Raw genomic sequence first — 21,846 nt, forward strand, 5'->3', positions numbered from 1 at the left:
TACTAGAATGTGTTATTTAGATTTTTGTCCCATTTAAATCTAGTCCATTCAGCATGTTATGTTACTCTGGTTGTATTTTAACTTGATTTGCAGGAAGCACAAAAAAAAAACATCCAAAAACTTGTTATTTCCTGGAGACAGAACACAAGCGTCTTCTGTTTGACATGATTTTAAACCCTCCCTCTCAATGTCCGAATACAAAAAAATTCTTGCAATCACGTTCTTGTGATTTTTGGAGCATGTCCTGGGACTCATTTCACATACGAGGAACTTTCATGACGCTTGCTGGTATTACTGCAATACTTCGGACATGATGTGTTAATCTGTAAGCAGAACAAGAGTACAACAAGTTTACAACTAAACTGCTGAGTTCAGCAAGCTCATGGTGGCGTAAGACAACTACTCATGTCTTAAAGTTTACTGGCCTGGGCCCGGTTGCATAAAGCACCTTAAGTTTTTTCCTTAAGTGTGACACTTAAGGGGTAAATTCCCCTTAACTTCTGTAAGATAATAATTAAAGAGTTTTGCATATAATTCCTTAAACGGTTCTCTTAGGTAAGGGTAATCTTTAAGTGTTTCAAGACAGTGACCCCGGTTTGTTGTTATAAAATACTATCGTTGCCATGGAGACACAACAGAAAAAACTTAAGGGTTTTTCTGCAACACCCTTAAGTTAAAAGGAAACAACTTAAGGGAAAATTACACTTAAGGTGCTTTATGCAACCGGGCCCTGGCCTTTAAAGACCACATGAAATTAATACAATATGTTTGTGGTTCATAGGTGCCATAGTCTATACTGTAGGTGCTACACTTATGCACTATTCTACACATTTTCTAGTATTAAAATGAGTGTATTTACACTAAAAATCCCAAAAAAGAAAGTGTACTTTAGTACCTGGATGATGCACTCATTTAACCAAAAATTTGAAGTGTGCAACGCTGGACACTTCATGCACTCAATGGTTGCGGCTTTGCTTACGTAACAGAAGAGAGGCGGGGCTATCAGATGCCATGTGACCCTGTCTGTGAAATCTAGGCTAAAGTCTCAATCTATTGATAAAATTCAGAGCATCAAAGTTTGATATCAATCATTGATTTCACATTATTTTCAATCTTTGACAAGATCTTACTCAGTCAGTATTAGGATTATATAAGGAGTAGTCCACTTTAAAGATGGGGCCCATTGACTTTTCATAGTAGGAAAAAAATACTATGGTAAGTCAATGGGCCCCATCTTTAAAGCGGACGACTATTTTAAACATATCAAAGTTAGATTTTCACTGAATGTTCTTTACATTATGTAAGATGAGTTTATGTAGAAATCAGTGAAAATGTGCACATCACACCAGAATTGACCTGAATGAGAGCTTTATGGTTATCAGTTAACATTATTTAATATTTTAGGTGACATTAGGTAAGTCATTTTTTAGGGATGAGTAAGTTATTATATTAGACTAAAGGTTACACAGACAAAAAATAAATAGTTAACAACACTAGGAACATAATGAAGTGGGTCGATTTTGACTTCACGATGACTATGAGGTCAAGGGTCTTGACACTGGACAATGTTTATGGTGGATGCAACCTGCAAATGAACTTGTGATGTTGCAAGACTTTTTAAATAACACTTTTGAGAAATAACGTCATATTTTTTTTATTTACAGAAACTGAAGGAAGCAGGCGTGGAGGTGCCTGAGGTGGGTGGGAACGTCAAGACTAATGCTGAGGAGAAGAAGAATCTGGCCGAAGAGCTCCGACAGCTGAAGGATGAACTTGATGCGACAAAGAAAGGTTTGATGAACACCGGGTTACGCTGGATAGTTAGTATTTTTGGATTGTTAATGGATTGTTTAAAGGCAGGGTGTGTGATTTTTGAAAAAACGCTTTGGAGTCGGGCCGACTACCAAAATACACTTGTAGCCAATCAGCAGTAAGGGGCGTGTCTACTAACCAATATTATTGCCTGGGTTGCGTATATGTGGGCAGGTCTATCAAAAGAAGGTCCAGATTTTATTGGGGTAGGGATGAATTTGTTTAGGTGATTTCAAATAGCAACAATGTAGCTTTTAGAGATCATGCACCCCGCCTTTGAATTTTCAATATTGGCGTTTTATATTTTTTTGTCAATTTAAATGACATTAAGTGCAGTTTAGTCATTTGTCAGGAGTGAACAGGGAGGACGAATCTCCCCTTCATTCCTCTTCACACTCCCTAACAGCTGAGATGGGCTGGGAGTACATTTTGTTAAGGAGTGTTATACGGTTTAGACAAACTGTTTGACTTTATGATGACCCAACAGTGAGTAACATAAGATGAAAGCAACCGAGAAAGGCTTTTTTTCAGAGGAATAACTTTAGTAATCCTTAATCTCACATTTATAGGATTGTTGCACAATGCAGTGCTCATGAGACAAAATGAAACATTTTAGAAACAGAATCTCAGAATTACAAACTCCTGATCTCTAGTTGTCTTGTCGTAAGAAGTCCAACTATAACCCCATTCAGACAGCATTTTGGTCCCAGAAAATTTCTTTAAATATGCCAGACAGACTTCTGTGAGGACGCAAAAACGTCCCGTAAATGTTCTGGGATCACTCCCACAAAGAGGACCTAGCAACATTGCCATAACTTTCACGGAAAGCATTCTGTGTGAACAAGAGACAGAAACAATGCCGTAAGGGGTGTGCCGTAGTGAGGACGTGTGTATCATTGAATCAAGAAGTTATTGTTCCTCTCTTTGACACCGGGATATAAACGCAGATCACCATTCACAACTAAAGAAATGTCGGAAAACTGTGAAGCAGAGATCAGGGAGCTCGTCACTATCCACGGCAAGCTGAAGCTGAGATCTTTCATCGGCATGACAGAACAGCGCATCACGCGCTCCTTATGATCTCGTCATAAACTAAAATCCACGCATGTGGTGAATGAAATTACGGATAATTAACAAACTTCAGACGCTGTTAAAAAACCCAACCAAGTGCAGAACTTTGAATACATCACATGTCTTTATGGTATGTGTGTGACTGCACACACAAATTTCAGCAAATCATTGGCAGTGTGAAAATCGAACGATCCCGGGCACATTTTTGTAATCCCTGTGTGAAAAACACTTATGTAAGGCTGCTGTAAAATGATCCTGAGACCTGCAGAAATGTTCATCTACACTTTTTAAATAAAGCTGTTTGCTTGTGTGTTTAGCTCATCAGAAGGCTGAAAGTGATGTGAAGGCCATGAAGAAGCAGGCCGAGAACCTCACATCAGAGTATGACCGTCTATTGGACGAACACAGCAGACTACAGGTCAGTACTAAAGCATGTCACAAACACATAAGCACACTTACTTGTTTGTAAGTGCTTTTTCGTAAACATAAATGCTGAGGCGTCAAATTCGCATGTACCGCGTCTAGTTTGCCACTTGAACATTGTGAGATTGCTCGCTTCATTCGTGCGTGAAATTCTAGTCATCAAGACATTCACGTGGAAATTTGCGTCATGGGAGGGCCTTCCATAGGCTTCTGTGACTCTGCTCGCTTCCTGTAATCACGTCACTACTAGAGCAAGCTCCTGATTGGTTAACGTGGCGTGTTTTTCCGCCAAAGTTCAAATTTTTCAACTCGCGCACTTACCGCGGCAATGCTCAATTCGTGCCATTTCGCGTGAACTAGATGCGTGAATGAGGTCAAATTGCGTCTCCTGCGCGAAACGCCTCATTTGCGCCGCAAGATCTCCAGATGTGCGTCAACGCGTCTTTACATTGACTTAACATTGAAATCACTCGCGTTTGACGCCTCTACCGCGGCTGATGTAAATGCAGCATTAGAATACGTGAAGAAATGTAAATGTGGCAGAATATTTTGCTGAGCAGCTCAGATCTGCACTGATGGCAGCTGTTCAACTTTAATCTACATCAGTCTGCCAGCACAAACTGGAAGAAGTTATACGGTTTTTGGCTGAATCGAATAATTAAGAGAACAGCTGCGATGCAATTGTTGATGCCGAGTTAGTGAAGTAGTGCTGCTGTGCCGTTTGTTTTAACAGATGCAGAAAGTGCAAATATTTCGGGTTGAATGCTTAGTTGCATGCTATGCTATATAGTTTGTGACATTATTGAGTTAAAAATTATACTGCCTTTCAGGATTTATGTATTTTTTTTGAAAATGAGTTAACTTTTTAGCACTTCCGACACTTCTTGTCCCAAAGTAGGAGTGGGCGATATGACCAAAATCTTAAATCACGACAGGATTTATTTTATATCATGATAACAAAATGTATCACAGTAGTTTTCTTAAGATTTTTATGTTATCTTTTTATAATTCTGACAAAATACTTTTACATAAAACAAACAAAACTCAAGCTCACTGAAAATAAACAGTCAGTGGTGAAATAATGAATAAATAATAATGGGTATATAGTATACATATATAAATATAGCGCATATAGCGCTGTTGTTTGTGCTTTAAAATCACTTGTTTTAAAACTGCGGTGCTCAAATACGTGTGAAACGTTACGTTTTTGTGACCACGCGCACAGCAATGTGACGTGGGCGTGTAAACTCAATAGAGATGATAGTCCACAATCTCTATAGGTTGACAAATTTCTACCGATTTATCGCCCACTCATATTCCAAAGTAAATGTTTCTTAAAACTCGATATAAGATCTGTGGTAAACACAAGCTCAAAATATTTTCATGTTTTCTATCAGTAATACCCTGTGGTTTCTTATAAAGAGCGGTTGCTAACAAGTTGCTAGATGTGACTACAGATGTTGTTGGGGACTTTAAACGTCATCACACACACACACCCGAAAACAGTGCAACATGGGTACAATTCCCAATACCAACAAAGATTCATCCATAGTATTTCCTTATCAGGGATCATGTTTTTAAATGTGTTTAATAGTGTAAAAGAGATGTGGGAAGCTTGGTGGTAATATGGTTGAGGTCGAGAGACACTTGTAGCACAAGGTTAGCTTTTTATTTCTAGTAAACGAAACTTCAAAATTGATAAAAATGACAAAATGCAGCTCTCTAAAGTATAAATCAGCATTGCTCAGATGGCATCTGAAGTATGCGTTATAACATGTAGCGTAACGTTTTATTTTATTCCTACTTACAAGTATGTGAATTAGTTATCTGAATGTTAGTCTTCCTTGAAAGTCTGACATCATTTCCAAAGAAAAGTTGATCACTATAGCGACATGTCAAGATGTGAGACGCATGTATAAATGCGCTATTCCAGTGATGTGTTATAATTATAAATCACATAACATTACATTGAATTGAAATGAAACCACTTCAACATGGCTTGTATTTCGCATTCTTCATTTTCGAGCATCTTTAGCTAATGAGGTTTGCGAGTTTAAGAGTCGTAATACAAAGAATTTAGTCTAATTCAGTCTAGTCTATTTTTTCTGTTTTGAGACGTCATAAACTATACTGTAATCTATACTCTCGCAGATGTCTGAGATGTTTTATTTCCTTGAACCGAGTGCACCTGCTTTGAGTCACATTATCATATGACAGCAGGGTTCGTTCTGTGTTTAAGGGGGATTTACATACATACTCATCATGAGCTTATGAGACGCCGTGACTTATGAGCATGTGCTTGTATTATGCACGTTACACATTTAACACAGCACCCATGTCTATACAGTGCTCAGTGCATGCATTCACAGCTTTATTTTCGTCACAATTATCACAAGACATTGGCACGCTATTTGACTCACCACAAAAACTAAAGAAAATAGAGACTTGGCATTTCGGATGCAGATATTTATATTTTAGGGTTTCCGAGGGTCCTTGAAATTGGTGAAAGTTTGTGAATTTGGTCAAAAATGTCATGGCCCTTGCAAACATGCATAGATACAGGTCACTGAAATTGCTTTAATCTATTTTGTGCAAGAAGTTTTCTGGAAAAAAATGATTATACCATATTATTCCCTGTGTAATGTATGATGAAGTCACATATAATAAATAATCCTAGACTTTTTTAGTGGGCATTAAATGCTTATATCTTTTATAGGGAAATTTTGGGCCATGCAAAAATGCCTTTTTGCATAGTCTTGTTTAAAAGACAAAATCTGTAACAATGTATTTTACAAGGTAACACAATGTAACTTTGCTCTCACTTGAAACGTGTCCCCACATTTAGTCCTTGAATTTGAGGGTATTGGACCTGGAAAGTCCTTGAAAGGACCTTGAATTTAACCAAGGTACCCTGATATTTTTGGATGCTTATTTTTGTAACTTTAAGCACATCATCACTTCATATAGATGAACTACTGTCACATGTCCGCTACCACACTCTAAAAAACGATTAGTTGGCAACCATTACTTATTAAAGTAATTGGATTAAACACAAAAAACTTAGTATTTATAACTTTTCAACCTCTACTTGACATATTTAGTATGTGTTACACAAAAAATGTAGTTACCAGATGAACTTAAATGTATGCAAAAATAAAATTAAAAACATAAGTAATGCCAACTACTGTAACAATTGTGTCAAAATTAAGTAAATCTAGCATAATATTTAACTATAGAGCTACATGATATGCAAATTTCCCATGATGCCTCTCCAGCCAAAATTTCTGCCATTTTGTGAAGCACATGCACTATAAAAAACCCAACTTCAAAATGTTCTTTCAACAGAGATAATTTAGTAACTTGAACAAAGATTTTTTTTGTTGACGAGCATCAATTCATTATTAGTGAATGAAAATAAGCATAATCATCCTGCTAACAAATATTATTTTGTTTACTTGACGTAGATTTATACGTTTTTGTTCAATTCGTTTACCCAACTTGCCAAACTGAGTAATCTGAACAAACAATAAAAAACAATGGTCTGAATGGTTCCCAGCATGCATTGCGACATGTTCACTTCTTTGGTTAATATTTACTAAAAAAGATGACTGTTTTAATGTTTGCTGGCTTTATTTATGTTGTTGATATGTTGTTAATGTTTAAATTTTTAAGTAAAGAATGTTACATGATATTTGAGTTCATGTAACATTCTTTACTTAAAAATTTAAGTAAAACACCGGTTTTCTTGTTCATTTTAAGTAAAATTATTCAAGTTGGGATTACTTAAAAAGTGTGATGCAATAATGGCACATATATATTTCAAGTAAATCCAACACATCATTTTTTAGAGTGCAAATCTCACTTGCAGGATTGTGCAAATCTGTGGCCATGTTGAATATTCAAGCTCTTTCTGCCCTATCTCTGTACGCAGGCCAAATTTGATGCTCAACCGGATAAAAAATCGGACTAAATGGACCACAATGCACCTGGCCGCTTTCCTGCATCATCATTGGCTGATAGAAGCTCCGCCGGGTTACGTTTTACTTCACTGGCTGTTAAGTGTAAGCTGGGTCCTGTTCCTCACAAACATGTTTTTTTTGCTATGATTTATTCAAAGTCAAGTTTATGAAACACTGTACGATGCTTTTTGCTGTGATTTATTTGTGTTTTTTGGTAAAACTATTATATAAAGGTTTCGGTAAGAAGGGTGTGACAAACGAAATGTATTAATGTTTCGTAAGTAATGCCCACTGTTCCAATAGATTGACCAAAAACGATAAACAAATTTATAAATTATTCCTAATAGTTTTGCATTTGCTTTATTTTTCCTGCTATAGAAAAACATTTTGTCTGTCTGTCTGTCTGTACTGTAAGTATGGATATATGGTTGCATGTTTTAGTTCATATTAAATCCACATTATACACTATACTTAACTCACTCCCTTCAGTTTACGATCAACGAGCCACGTTTTTGATTGTCTATAGGCAGATATCTTTGTGTTTTTTGCCCTGTATGCCATAGATCACGTCTGTTTTGGGCTATTGTTGAGCAGAGAGAACGGGTTTTATCCGGTCTGGTCCTGTTTGAGGCCACAGATTCAGTATAATCTGATATGAGCCGGGCAGAGCTGTTACACACACGGGGTAATAAAGCCACTTTGGCAGGAACAGTGAAGCGTCCACAGCTGATATTACATTTCAAAACACAACACACTGTATCACTCTCCTTACAGGTCTCCAAACCATATTAACTCCCGCTCGAAGGTTTACATTTTAAGAAAAAACTGATGTCTTGTGATTGAATACATGAATATTTAAGTTTTTTTTTGTGGGATCATTACAGAAATGATTGCAAAGCTTACATGCGATTCCTGATTGCTTGAAATCATTCAACGTGATGACATCATAGCTGTGTTAAAATAGGGTGCCGAGTGAACGGCATTTGCGCCAATTCGGGTTCCAGGTTCAGTGACACGGTGTTTGATATTTCAGATCTTCATGATGGTTAACATGTTAATGTGAGGAATGCCGTCTGCATCTGCAACCATGACAATAGTTTACCATTTCATTCGCTCTACAGGTGAATTAGTTAAACATTTACAAGAGAAACAGTTTAAAGGGATAGTTCACCAAATATGAAAATTCTGTCATTTCCTCACCCACTGGTTGTTGCAAACCTGTATAGATTTCTTTGTTCTCCTGAACACAAAGATGTTTTGAATTATATAGTTTTTGCATTGACTTTTATCATAAAAAATACTATGGAATGCCAATGGTGCCCCAGATCTGTCTGGTTATTAACATTTTTTAAAATATCTTCATTTTTAAAAAATATATATTAGTGTTTCTAACCAAGCAGATCCGGGGTACCATTCACTTTTATCATGGGAAAAATATTATGGAGGTGAATGGTGCCCCAGATCTGTTTGGTTATTAACATTTTTCAAAATATCATTTTTAAAAGATATATATTAGTGTTTGTAACCAAGCAGATCTGGGGTAACATTGACTTCCATCGTGGAAAAATACTATGGAACTCAATAGTGCCCCAGATCTGTTTGGTTATTAACATTTTTCAAAATATGTTCATTTTTGAAAAATATACAGTAGTGTTTCTAACCAAGCAGATCTGGGCTTCCATTGACTTCCATCATGGAAAAATACTATGGATGTGAATGGTGCCCCAGATCTGCTTGGTTATTAACATTTTTCAAAATATCTTCATTTTTGAAAAATGTACAGTAGTGTTTCTAACCAACCAGATCTGGGGTACCATTGACTTCCATCGTAGAAAAAAATACTATTGGAGGTCAGTGGTGCCCCAAATCTGCTTGGTTATTAACATTTTAAAAAATATCTTCATTTTTGAAAAATATACAGTAGTGTTTCTAACCAAGCAGATCTGGGGTACCATTGACTTCCATCGTAGAAAAAAATACTATTGGAGGTCAATGGTGCCCCAGATCTGCTTGGTTATTAACATTTTTTCAAAATATCTTCTTTTTTGAAAGATATATAGTAGTATTTGTAACCAAGCAGATAAGGCGTAACATTGACTTCCATAGTAGAAAAAAACTTTGGAAGGCAATGGTGCCCCAGATCTGCTTGGTTATTAACTTTTTTCAAAATATCTTCATTTTTGAAAGATATATAGTAGTGTTTGTAACCGGGCAGATCTGGGGTACCATTGACTTCCATCGTAGAAAAAAATACTATTGGAGGTCGGTGGTGCCCCAGATCTGCTTGGTTGTTAACATTTTTCAAAATATCTTCATTTTTGAAAGATATACAGTAGTGTTTGTGGCCGGGCAGATCTGGGGTACCATTGACTTCCATCGTGGAAAAATACTATGGATGTGAATGGTGCCCCAGATCTGCTTACAAACACTATATCTTCAATAAAGAAATGTATACAGGTTTGTAACAAGTTAAAGGTGAGTAAATGATGACAGAATTTTCATTTTTCAGTAAACTATCCCACCCTTTAATGAAGATGTTAATGTATAGCTGAAGATGAAAGCATGTATTTGGAGGAGCATTGCTTTATTTTGATGAGGTGTTTGGGGTTTTGATGTCAGCAGATGCTTTAAATATAATGTTGCATAATTACCAAACCAATAAATGAACTGTATAATACCGTTAAAGGGTCTTTTTCGTCTTTATATGCATTTTTAGATGTAGCTCATTTGTTTTTGCATCATTGTATTCAATGTCTTGAAGGAAAACAAAATGCACTGCTGTGAAGAAAACCTGATGAAAGGCAATAATGAACTAAATTGTAGTTATCATGGATTTTATATTACAGTGTAGCAGTTCTGATAGACGTTATCTGTCTCTGATGTCTTCAGGACAGCACTTGCTGCATCTTTCTTCATTGCATTGCAAACTATGAGTTCATTGTGTTTTGATGTGCTTTAGGTGGGATCTTCATGAACAAACCAATAAATTTTGCCATCTTTAATGAAACGTGTTTGTTTTCTTTTTAGATCAGTCATTAATTCTCAATGAAAACTGAATTTGTTTCTCATATTATGAGTTAAATATGAATGTTGTATTTTGATCATACTTGTTATAAGCCTGTGCTTGTACAGGAAAGAAACATCAATCTAATCTTTCATTATTAAGCTGCTGCTGCTGCTCTCTCTCTCTCTCTCTCTCTCTCTCACTCGCTCGCTCACTCACTCACTCACAGGTTCAGATAAGCACAAACACACAATTCTGCCTGCGGGGGAGTGTAAGTGGAAAACATTGTTTAATGTAAACAAAAACGAGACCTACTTCTGTGAAGATGAATTATAGTCTGTATAATTACTGTTAGTATACTGTAAATCTAAACAGTCATGTCATCAAATCTATGAAATCTCCAAGTATAGGACTCTTAAGGTAACTATAAACGCCCTACTGAAAAACTGTAATTACTCGGTAAAAGTAAGAAAACCGATTGTCTTGAAATTTCTAAGTAAAGCAGTGTATTGATTTATACACGGTAAAAATTCAACATTTTGTCAAATCAACATTATTTTTAAGTTAAAGTAGCATAAAAATATAAGTTAAACTATTTCAATTATTTTTTATAACTTGAGAGCGTGTGCAAGTGACAGGAAGTAAGTGGCAAGACTGTCCCATGCCCTTAACACACACTAAACCCACACTTTCTTGCTTGGAAGCGGTATTCGAAGGCGTATCCCATCATGCATCACGTTCAGGATGTAAATCATGAGACTTTTGCCCAAATCTCACTAAAATCAATGGATTTGACATATTTTGGTAGTAAACGGCAAGTGTTCCACATTTAATTGGTGCAAGCATTGTTATGTATTTTGTAAAACATCTGTAACTGCTTTTATAACATTAAAACAACATTAATCATGTCGTTTATTCAGGGACGACAACATAAATAAACTTTAATAAAGCTACATGCACAAAATTAAGAGTTTTTTACATGAACAAAGAATTCTGTGTCTGTAAGTTTCAGATAATATTCTTTAAATGTTCATTTATTTATGTGTTCATTTTATTTAAAGAAAATCTTTAAAATATATCAAATGAATACTTTTTGGTGCCACTACCTGGATTGACATTTAAACACTTGCTAAGTGTCCCCCATCGATTGAATAATTTTTACATGCACGCTTGGGATCTTCACGCACACTAGAACACTTGGGCAAAATACAGGAAATACGTCATGTAAGTCGTCAAGTGGTCAAGTGCAAAGACCGCAAGTGTGGTTATTTGGACGCAGCCTTAATAACGTTTGTAAAGTAAACTTGTTTATTAGTGGCTCAAGTTAACTTCTTACAGTTTTTCTCAGTCGCTTTCGAGCATTTCTCAGATCAGAAATACATTTTTTTAAACATTTTGTTCAACCTCCACATCATCAAGTCAGTTGTGCACAACATAAAAGCAAATTATTATTGATTTGGACAAATTGCATATGCTTTGGCACAATCATGCAGATGATTATGTACAAGTGTCTGCTGTTTCCTACATTTTCAATTGCTGTCATTTTTATCAAAATACATTATACTGGTTTCTGTTGAATAGTCTTACACTTCAAAACATTTAGGAATTAGTTCATCATACAAGGCATATCATGCAAAATTGTTGACCTTTGTGTCATAATCTGTTATAAGCATCCATGTTTTTCATAAGTCAATCTTGAAATTTTGAGTTACAAAAAAATTTGACATTTCTTAGAGTGAACCTTTCTAATTCTGAAGGTGAAAATGTGAATTTGTGCAGAGTTTACATCAGAATATACTGAAACATATCATTGTGTACACTTGGTATATTGACAGCATGGCTAATCATTTTGACTTCATGAACAATGACACAAGGATGTAAAAATTATTTTTGAGAGATGACTTAAGGAGTTTAAAATGTTACACACTTTTGTAGGACATCCATGATGTTGTGCAGTTTGTACAAATTGTTCTGAAAATAATGTTTTTTTTTTTGCACATTTTAAAAATGATTCAAGAAATGCTCCAAACAACTAAGAAAAACTATTAAGAAATAAAAAAAACGATTGTCTGAAATTTCTGAGTAAAGCAGTGTAGTGATTTATACACTCTAAGAAGTGCATTTTGTCAAAAAACATACATTTCTATGTTACTTTAACTTAAAAAAAAAAAAAATTAAGTTAATGTCAAGTATTCACATCGTGAAAACTTAAAATAGTAGGTTAAACTGACTTGCAAAACTAAATTGGTTTATATAAATTTTTTACAGTGTAGTTGACAAGACTTGATAACATTTGTAAACTTGTTTATTACATACCGGTGGCTCAAGTTAACTTGTTACAGTTTTTCTCAGTCGCTTGAAATACATTTTTCAAAACATTTTGTTCAACCTCCACATCATCAAGTCAGTTGTGCAGAACATAAAAGCAAATTCTCATTGTTTTGGACAAATTGCTATTTATTTTATTCAATCATGCAGATGATTATGTACAAGCTGTTTACTACATTTTCAATTGCTGTCATTTTCATCAAAATACATTATACTGGTTTGTGTTAAATAGTCTTACACCTCAAAACATTTAGAAATTAGTTCATCGTACAAGGCATGTCATGCAAAATTGTTTGTGTCATAATCTGTTACTGTAAGCAAGCAGTTTTTTTGTCTGTTTGTGAATCTTGAAATTTTGAGTTATAGAAAATGTAACATTTCTTACAGTAACAGTGAACCTTTTTTCTGTTTTTTTTTAATTTTGTAATATTTTATTTGTATATAATTTTTCAAAATTACAATGTGTGATTTGTTTACAGAAAAAAGGTGAAAGTGTGAATTTGTGCAGAGTTTACATCAGAAAATACTGACACATATCATTGTGTACACTTGGTATATTGACAGCATGGCTTAACATTTTGAACAATGACATAAGGATGTAAAAATTACTTTTTTTTTTTATTATTTGAACATGCTTTTGCAGGACATCCATGATGTTGTGCAGTTTGTACAAATTGTTCTAAGAAATGCATGCACTTTTTTGCACATTTTTAGAAATGCTAACAACTGAGGAAAACTGTAATAAACGTAAGAAAACCAAGTAAAGCAGTGTATTGATGTAAGACTTGATAACAACTTAAGTTAACTTTGTAAGTTGACTGTATCTCAATAGATTAATTTCCTTCCCTTTCAAAAGTACTTAATTTTAACGCCTTCGTGTTAATAAGAAATATTGATCTTTCTCTATGTGTACTTGCTGGACTTTTGGCCTTATATTGGCTGAATGATTCAGAAGTCAGATTAAATATTTACATGTATTGCACGAGGTCATTGTGTCATCGGTATGCAGTTTGAGTATTAGCTGAACATACATGACATCCTGGTCTTCATCTACAGTACACAACATAATATCAAAGACTGGCGTTTGTGCCAAGGACCGCTTAACTAACAACCGGATTAAATACTATTTGCCAAAAAAACAATATTGCAAAATGCAAGTAAAAACAACTTGCAAGTCAATTCAACCTACTATTTTAGGTTTTGACCACCTGTGAATAGCTAACATAACTTAAAAAAAAAATAAGTAAAGCTGCTAGTTTTTATGTTAAAGTAGCATAAAATATATGTTGATTTTTTACAGTGTATGTTGTGTAAGTGTATCTGAATAATATTATAGTATTCACAGCAGAGGCGAGATGTAAATCAAATCATTGTGAAGTTGCTAGTGGTCTGCCGTCAAAACATTTTAGGAATTTCAAAGATTCATTCTATGCCATTTCAACCCTGTTACATAACCACATATTATGTAATGCCTGAGCAATGTATCCCTCCTTTAAGATATTACTTAAAACATAACGGAGGAATCAATCATATACCATCATATATATATATATATATATATATATATATATATATATATATATATATATATATATATATATATATATACAGAACAGTCTGTCTGATATAAAATGTATGCATTTTGATGTTACACTTACGTATGATTTATTATAGAAGAGCAAATCTGTAATTGGTCATTGCATTATAAAACCAGAGAAATCACGTGGCTGCAATATTTACTATGTTATTCTTCATTCATGTTTGTCTTTACTGTTTACTATTTCGCGTAAATGAGTACGAGTTGATTTGGTCTGTCAGGACCGAACGTCTGTCTGCTCTGAACCGTGGACAGGAATAGCGTCGAGCAGCTCGGCTAAACATAGTCAACAAACTTCTGCCGGCTTAATATGGCAGCTGCGCTTCCCTTGACAAACTGAGCATTTGTCTTTAAAACCGGTCTGAACCGCATCGGCATCCCACCCGTCCTGGTTACCAGGTCTGAAATCGTCAACAGCTGTACAGCCAGGAAAAACTCACTGTACAGGACTGTACACTGTATCTTTTAAACCTTAAAGAAATGCAATGAGACATTTTTCATAGTGTTAGTTTATTGCCATTTGATGCTTTGATTGGGGCAGATGAAGTAGCACAAAATCATCACAGTGGTGTTTAGCGTTGATACCCTTCTGACATTGAGAGGGATACTGTTAGCACTAATATTTACTGTACACATTAGCTGCATGTTTACTAGACTTAAAAATGGAAATCTATGGTTACATTACAGTTTATTACCAAGCACATGAATGAAAGACGTCAGTGAGATCAGGTCAACAGTGTGAAATTTCAAGACAGTATCCTCACCCCAAAAGTTTCTCGCTTTCATCAGAGGAAAGCGACGCTTGACAAATTCATAATCCATCTGCTCTCACATTAGACTCATTTGGTGGTCTTTGCAGTCTTTGCAGTGCTAACCGAATCTACTGTAAGTTGATGTAAACAAACAACAACAAAAAAACAGAAATTGTAGTGCATTTTGAACAGAAGTGAAGTGTTTATTCATTTAATTGTAATTTTATTCCCTTTAAAAATCTTTGCTCCATCTCGACCGGCCACATTCAGCAAACCTTTAGTGCAAAGATACTGTCGAGAATCAGTTTGGCAGAGCAAACAATATGACAAAACATCATTTTCAGTTTTGTTAACACATTTGTTTTCTACATAAACATTTCTACACATAATCACTAGATAATAATTGATCTACTGACCAACCAGAGCTCATATTTGGATGGTAGAAAAATAAAGTTGATGTTTTTGAATAAAGCCTTAATAATAAAGTTCCTAATTTTGTTATCATCTCATTCATGTGCTCTCATTCGCCGTAGGCAGCTGTCAATCATTTTTAGATCGAATGACTGAAGGGTTCATACTATTGGTGAATAAATAAATGTGAGAATACTGAATTGCATTAAATACGCCGTTTTGTTCTTAAAATGCTGTTTGTAATTGTCTTTCATAAAATTGCTGATGGCTCCAGGTGATAAAAACACGGACGAAACAGAAGTCAATTCTCCATGATTCGTCTTTGCGAACCAAATTGAGCTTGGTGGTCGGCAAAAATACTGTTTAACACACAAAATCTAAAACATTTAACAACTGTAGCACTTGATATTCAAAATAAACTCAATTTCATGTGCTATCTCACACGCGTCCTGCAACTGCATTGCAGCTTTTCAGTAATAATTCCCACACTGTATTTGAATCTTTATCAAAAGTACATACAGCCTCAAACGTTTAAAATATAACACACAGATATCCGATAGCTATTCATATATATATATATGCATATAAGCAGAATAAAAGCCTTCACAAAATAAATCTCTTATTTATTTTACAGTATGTAAAATAAAAACAAACAACAACAACAAAAAACATTCTAACACGATTAAAAGTGCTAGCAGATTATTTTACAACAATGTGCAAATGTATTCTGAAGCCTTACTGTATGTTATGTGGTCTAATTTGTACATCTATGTCAATGATTTAGTGAGCAATTTGATATTTCTAAAAAGCAGAATTCCCACGGGTCAAAATGAGGTCAGTTTTTCGGGACACCTTGGTACAGTTTTGGCTATTGATAGATGATGTGACTTAAGACAAAGGCAGGTTTTGGCAATGTGTCAACCTACAAATTTGCCTGTTGTGCATTGAAAATCCCAGGCATTACATCAGAGGTCAAAATCTCTTCTCGTGTGTTTAGCAAACTGCAACAGACATTGGCAGAAAAAAATTAATACCTTGCTATTTCTAAGTGCGACAAAGTTTAGCTTTTAAATTGACAAATCGTTTCTTGAGACAAAACTGCTTTTAAATTGACTAAAGTTGAATTATTCTTACTTAAAAGCTAAATATTAAAGTTTCTGATAACATGACTTTGCAGATAAATGGAAATTTAAAATGAATGTGTAAACTTTATTTAACAAAATGTTTAAAACAATTCAATCTTAAACAAAATGCAACTTTTGGTTCATTAGCACTTTAACTCTTTCCCCGCTATTAAGAGAAAACGCTTCCCTGCCAATGACAAGTTTTTCAGGCAATCTGTATCTCCATTATTATCCACCAGATGGCGCTTTTACCCAACTTAAAGCATCCCCTTAGTATGTTTTGATGATCACTCTGAATCTCTATCAAAAGTCCTTCACAAAAAAATCAAAATGTTGTATTTTTGAAGAAACCGACCCATATTTGAGAAAAAGGTTATATAAAAAGAGAACAAATAAATGTTAAAGACAGGGTCTGCTCTTATTTGATATATTGTATGTTTATATATTTAAAGAAAAATTTTAAAAATTTAAAAACATTGGCAGGGAAAAAGTTAAAGAAAGTTCCCCTTCATTTGTCCCCATTTATGTTTATAAAATAAGAACTCGAGACGTTTTCAGACACCAAACACTATCACGAACAAACATCAAGCACATGGTATATTTCACTTAAACTAGGTGGATTTGATATAAATTTTATGGCAACCAAACCCATCTTCTGACAAATGAGCAGAGACGGAAAATTGAAGTTTGGCACACAAAGTACTGAGGTCAGCTGTCTCGGATGAAGACACATAGCTTTAATAAAAAAAAGAAATGATTTTTCAGTGTTTGGCAACTACTGGTGTCCTTACTGATGTGAAATCTGCCACATTATTATTTTGCATATAACATCTTTGAGGAATGTTTGTTTATTAATACTCTACAAAATAACTTGTTTACTTAATAAGATTAGACATTAATATAGATTTGTAGCTATGTTTACCATGTGCTTCTGGTTGGCATACTTGTGTCAATGCAAAGAGACCCTAATGTTCAGGAAACTGACCTGTGGGAATTCTGCTCTGTGAAATGAAGCACAGCTCCCAGGTTTAACCTTTGACCCAGGCACAAAGCTATGAGTTGTCAGGTAAGAAACCTTCCCCTCCAAAGACAAGCAGATTTTAACCAACCAACAGACTGATGATATGTGCAAGTAACATTGTTTAGTGTGTGGAGGGAAAGTAAATCTGGTCATGTGCATGCTGGAAGGTTTATAGTATTACATAAATGTCATCATCAATAGCCACCATCTGTTTTGGTTTTAAGACTGTAAAATGTAAAAAACTCAATGAAATACTGATGACTTCTTTAACCAGCTTGCCTAAGGAGGGTTTTTGAAGCTTTTCCCTTTGATTCGTATTTACATAACACTCTCAAATATGATCACCTTGTTCTCTTCGGTTCCAGGAGAGAGAGAGGTGAGACTTTTAATATCAATGTCAGGGGCCATGTATTCCAGATGATGGTTCCCCCACACTGGTTTGGTCAGAATATCCCAGCGCTGCATGAAAAACAAAACACACAGCATATGAATCAATGGTTTTTATTTCTGTTCTGACACTATGCTTGTTTTAAGGTCACTTTGGTATTAGATATTTGGTATTTGTTGGGTCTTAAAGGTGCCAAAGTATGCATTGTTTAATTGTTATCTGATATCTACCATGGGCGGAGCGAGGGGGTGGCTTCTGGGGCTCAAGCCCCAAATGTTTTGTCAAAAGCCCTGAATCTTTTCAGATCTGTAAAATGAATTCATCCAGTACGCTAGGTGGCGGCATTCAGCTTTAAACTCTCCGGTCCCCCACTCCAGTGAAAACAAAGGAGGGTGAAGAGAGAATTGGAGTGAGAAATTGTTCTGCTAGTAAAGGCAAAATTGTTATTCTTGCTTATGTAGCTTCATAGTTACTGGATTAGCCCACAGCAAAACATATTTTGCCTATTTATGGATAAGAGAAGTTAAAGTGTCATTGTCAAAATTTGTTATGTTACAGTTGTTATGAACCTTGCTTTGTCCTCTGTATTGTCATTTTGAAACTGTAATATAACAAATTTTGACAATGACACTTCAACTTCTCCTATCCAAAAATAGGATTAAAACAATTAAAAAAATTACTTTATAAAGCAATCGTAAGTGGAGAAAAAAATATTAGCAGGGGACCATGCTTTGAAACCCCTAGATTTGGGCTAAGCCCCCAATGTCTACAATGTCTGGCTCCGCCCCTGATATCTACATAGAAGGTTTGTGGCTTTATTAAGTGAAAAAATGATCTAGAGACAGTTTTACATGTCCGTTTTCCACTCTAGGATATGTCCCCAGAATGAAATGGTCTATTATTACCTTATTAGGAATGGTCATAAATAATAATGTTGAGCTCTGCTCTGATTGGCTGTTTCTCAGAGCAGCTCTTTCAGTAGCTCTGTGTGTGTGTAAACAGATCTTATGTTTGAGTCTGTATCAGATGAAAAGACAGATTTTGAGGAGTAATCAATTATTTCGAGATTGTTAATGGACGTTTCTGATTGGTAAGATTGTGTTTTTGAGTTTGGACCTGCAAAATTTAACTGTGACATCAATAGTAGAACTTCAGACTAAACGCTAGCATATAGCATTAACTAGCATATAGCGCTAACCAGGCATTCACAACTTTGTTTTTAGCATTGTAACATCATTGTACTTAATTTAATATGTAATGTTGGGCGCATACATCTCGACTGTAACGTCACAGTTGGTGTTTTTCCAGCGATTTTTTCCATGCACGGTGGAAACAATCATGTTTGATACTCATGATATGTCATTACCATGTAAAGAGCTCTTATTATTCATCTATGCCTACATAAATACAGTTTTATATTCTATGGCACCTTTAATGTTTTATTTCAAGCCAGATGTGTTTAAAAAAATACATGTGAAGCATTTGTGGTCTGTCTTTATGAAGAGGAACAACAACCATTAGCCTAGTTACTATAAATAAACACATCACTTTCTCATGACCAATTCTGATGCTCATCTGTGAGGTAACTGGCCAAAAAGTCCAACAGCTGCTATGTTTGTACTGATAGCACCAGTTTACTTGTTTGTGGGGGCTCGTCCGGGATAATGTTATCAAACAACACTACTGCGCTTTTAAGATATTTGTGCTGATTTTTAATGTAACTAGTTTGCATACCTCTCTGAATGTTCCCTTGGCTCCAGCAAGCTTGTACACAAAGCTAACAGGGATGCAGAGCATGGAGGAGAGAGCCAGACACCATCCGATCACCTCTCCCCACCATGGGTACACGTACACATTGTTGTAGGTCAGAGGCTTGTAGTTGAGCAGGTGAAATAGGAAGATACCCTGAAGGTACAAGAGATCAAAGTCCAGTTCAGTGATATATTTAATGCCTGGTTGTCTTCAATACAAAACAAAAACTAAAGTGGTTAAGAAATTTCTAGAAAGAACTACTCATATAAAGGGCTGAACAAACTAAAATGTATTAAACATATGATTAACTAAAAGAAGTGTTTATTCCATCTTTTATCAATTCCACAATGTTTAGTCAATTTTGAGGTCATGTCAGCATTATATCTGTATATAGGTAACATTGTTGGAGAGTTTTCAAGCACTCACCATGCAAACACATGGAGTTATAAAGGACCAGCACCACTTCATCCACGGGAATGGCCGGTAACCGATCATACGAGCAATATCGTCCATAAACCTGTCAGCACCTGCACGCAAGAACAACAACTCAGCACTCTGTCGGGTTATTTGATATAGTCAGCACAGAGTCTCTCACTTCATCAATCTTTGTCTTTAAATGCAACAAACGTTGTGAACTAAATATCTACAAGGCAACTCGCTTAAAAATGGATAAAAAGGCATTGAAAAATCAATTCTTACCATAAACCCACGCGACAACCACGCATTCCCAGAATGCTTGCCACAATAGGGTCATTCCACTGGCTGAGTAGTAGTCAAAAAGCTGGAAGACGTACATCCCTCCCTGTAAACATACAGAAATGATAAATTCACCCTATATACATCAAAAACATGCAAGGTTTATTAAAGGGGCCATGGCAGGAAAATCTGACTTTTTCCATGTTTAAGTGCTATAACTGGGTCCCCAGTGCTTCTATCAACCTAGAAAGTGTGAAAAAGATCAATCCAGTAACTTAGTTTTGGTAAACCATTCTTTGCAAGCACGTGAAAAATTAGGTCATTCAAATTTGTCTCTCCTTATGATGTCATAAGGAGATCTTATTATAATAATACCACCCCTTAATCTGCACTATCCAACCACAGCACTGACATTTAGAGCAGCCATTTTCAATTGCAACAAACCACCATCATTGCAATCAGTGTTTGAATTTCATCAGCTCATTTGCATTTTAAAAGACACACCCATTTTTGCTCACACCTACAAAGTGTCAATTATTAAATTTTATAATAAATTATTTATATGGTATTTTGAACTAAAACTTCACATGTGTACTCTGGGGACACCAAAGATTTATTTGACATCTTAAAAAAGTCTTGTGACATGGCCCCTTTAAAAGTTAAAGTGCATGTTTTCATAAGGAAGAATGATTTTATTTAAAACTTTCTCAAAACCTGAATTAATTTTGATTCTTATGTAAGCAAGAATGTGTGGGTCGGACAAATAATATTAACCAATGAATTAACAGATTTTTTCATGTTTTGCTTGTTGTGATGTTGCAGAACTTTCATGCATAGCACAGTCACGTTTAAGATAAATTAACTTCTTAATGTAGGTTCGGGAGGAGCCTAAACATTTAGAACAAATGTGTATATATATTTAAACATATACAAGCGGGTCCATCTTCATGCTGATTTTTCCTGCATCCCTCTTCCTCCCCAATCTCCTCCTTCATTGCTCTTTCTCTCTCTCTCTACTACAGGGTTGAACTTGGGCTTGAGGTTCGAGCTCCCTTTGAGGACAGCAAGCCAAGTTCGTTTACTATTTATCAAAGAGGACACTTCACAAGACTTTTTTAGATGTAAAATAAATGTTTTGTGTCCCCAGAAATCATATGTGAAGTTTTAGCTTAAAATATCAAATAATTACATTTATTATAGCATGGTAAAATTGCCACTTTGTAAATGTGAGCAAAAATGTGCCATTTTTATTATAATAAGATCCCCTTCTGACATCACAAAGGGGGCCAAAATTCAATAAGCTATTTTTTCACATGCATGCAAAAAATGTTACTAAGTTGATCTTTTTGACATTTTATAGGTTAAAAGAAGCACTGGAGACCCTTTTATAGCACTTAAACATGGAAAAAATCGGATTTTCATAATATGTCCCATTTAAGACTGAATGCGCGAGCAAACTAGTGAAACGTCAATAAATCAACAAATGCAACCTGCGAGGCTGTAACCTT

The 21,846-nt window shown here is 35.2% G+C and overlaps 2 protein-coding genes across 2 annotated transcripts in view; one reads left to right on the forward strand and one right to left on the reverse strand.

Moving 5' to 3' along the window:
• Window positions 1–9,950, forward strand: part of bcap31 (B cell receptor associated protein 31) — a 33,156-nt gene extending 23,206 nt beyond the window's left edge. The window contains exons 6-8 of the mRNA XM_055168037.2: window positions 1,665–1,791; window positions 3,201–3,301; window positions 7,238–9,950. Of these exons, the coding sequence (XP_055024012.2) occupies window positions 1,665–1,791; window positions 3,201–3,301; window positions 7,238–7,276 (267 nt within the window). The 3' untranslated portion in view covers window positions 7,277–9,950. The remainder of the gene's footprint in view (window positions 1–1,664; window positions 1,792–3,200; window positions 3,302–7,237) is intronic.
• A 5,499-nt stretch (window positions 9,951–15,449) lies between these two features.
• The window catches only part of slc6a8 (solute carrier family 6 member 8), a 31,619-nt gene continuing 25,222 nt past the window's right edge, over window positions 15,450–21,846 (reverse strand). Inside the window, exons 10-14 of the mRNA XM_055167359.2 lie at window positions 20,342–20,444; window positions 20,069–20,169; window positions 19,625–19,795; window positions 17,848–17,961; window positions 15,450–16,358 (exon numbers count right to left, since the gene is read on the reverse strand). Of these exons, the coding sequence (XP_055023334.2) occupies window positions 16,323–16,358; window positions 17,848–17,961; window positions 19,625–19,795; window positions 20,069–20,169; window positions 20,342–20,444 (525 nt within the window). The 3' untranslated portion in view covers window positions 15,450–16,322. The remainder of the gene's footprint in view (window positions 16,359–17,847; window positions 17,962–19,624; window positions 19,796–20,068; window positions 20,170–20,341; window positions 20,445–21,846) is intronic.

The sequence above is a fragment of the Misgurnus anguillicaudatus genome, chromosome 5 (genome assembly GCF_027580225.2).
Source record: "Misgurnus anguillicaudatus chromosome 5, ASM2758022v2, whole genome shotgun sequence".
In the NCBI taxonomy this organism is placed as follows: domain Eukaryota; kingdom Metazoa; phylum Chordata; class Actinopteri; order Cypriniformes; family Cobitidae; genus Misgurnus; species Misgurnus anguillicaudatus.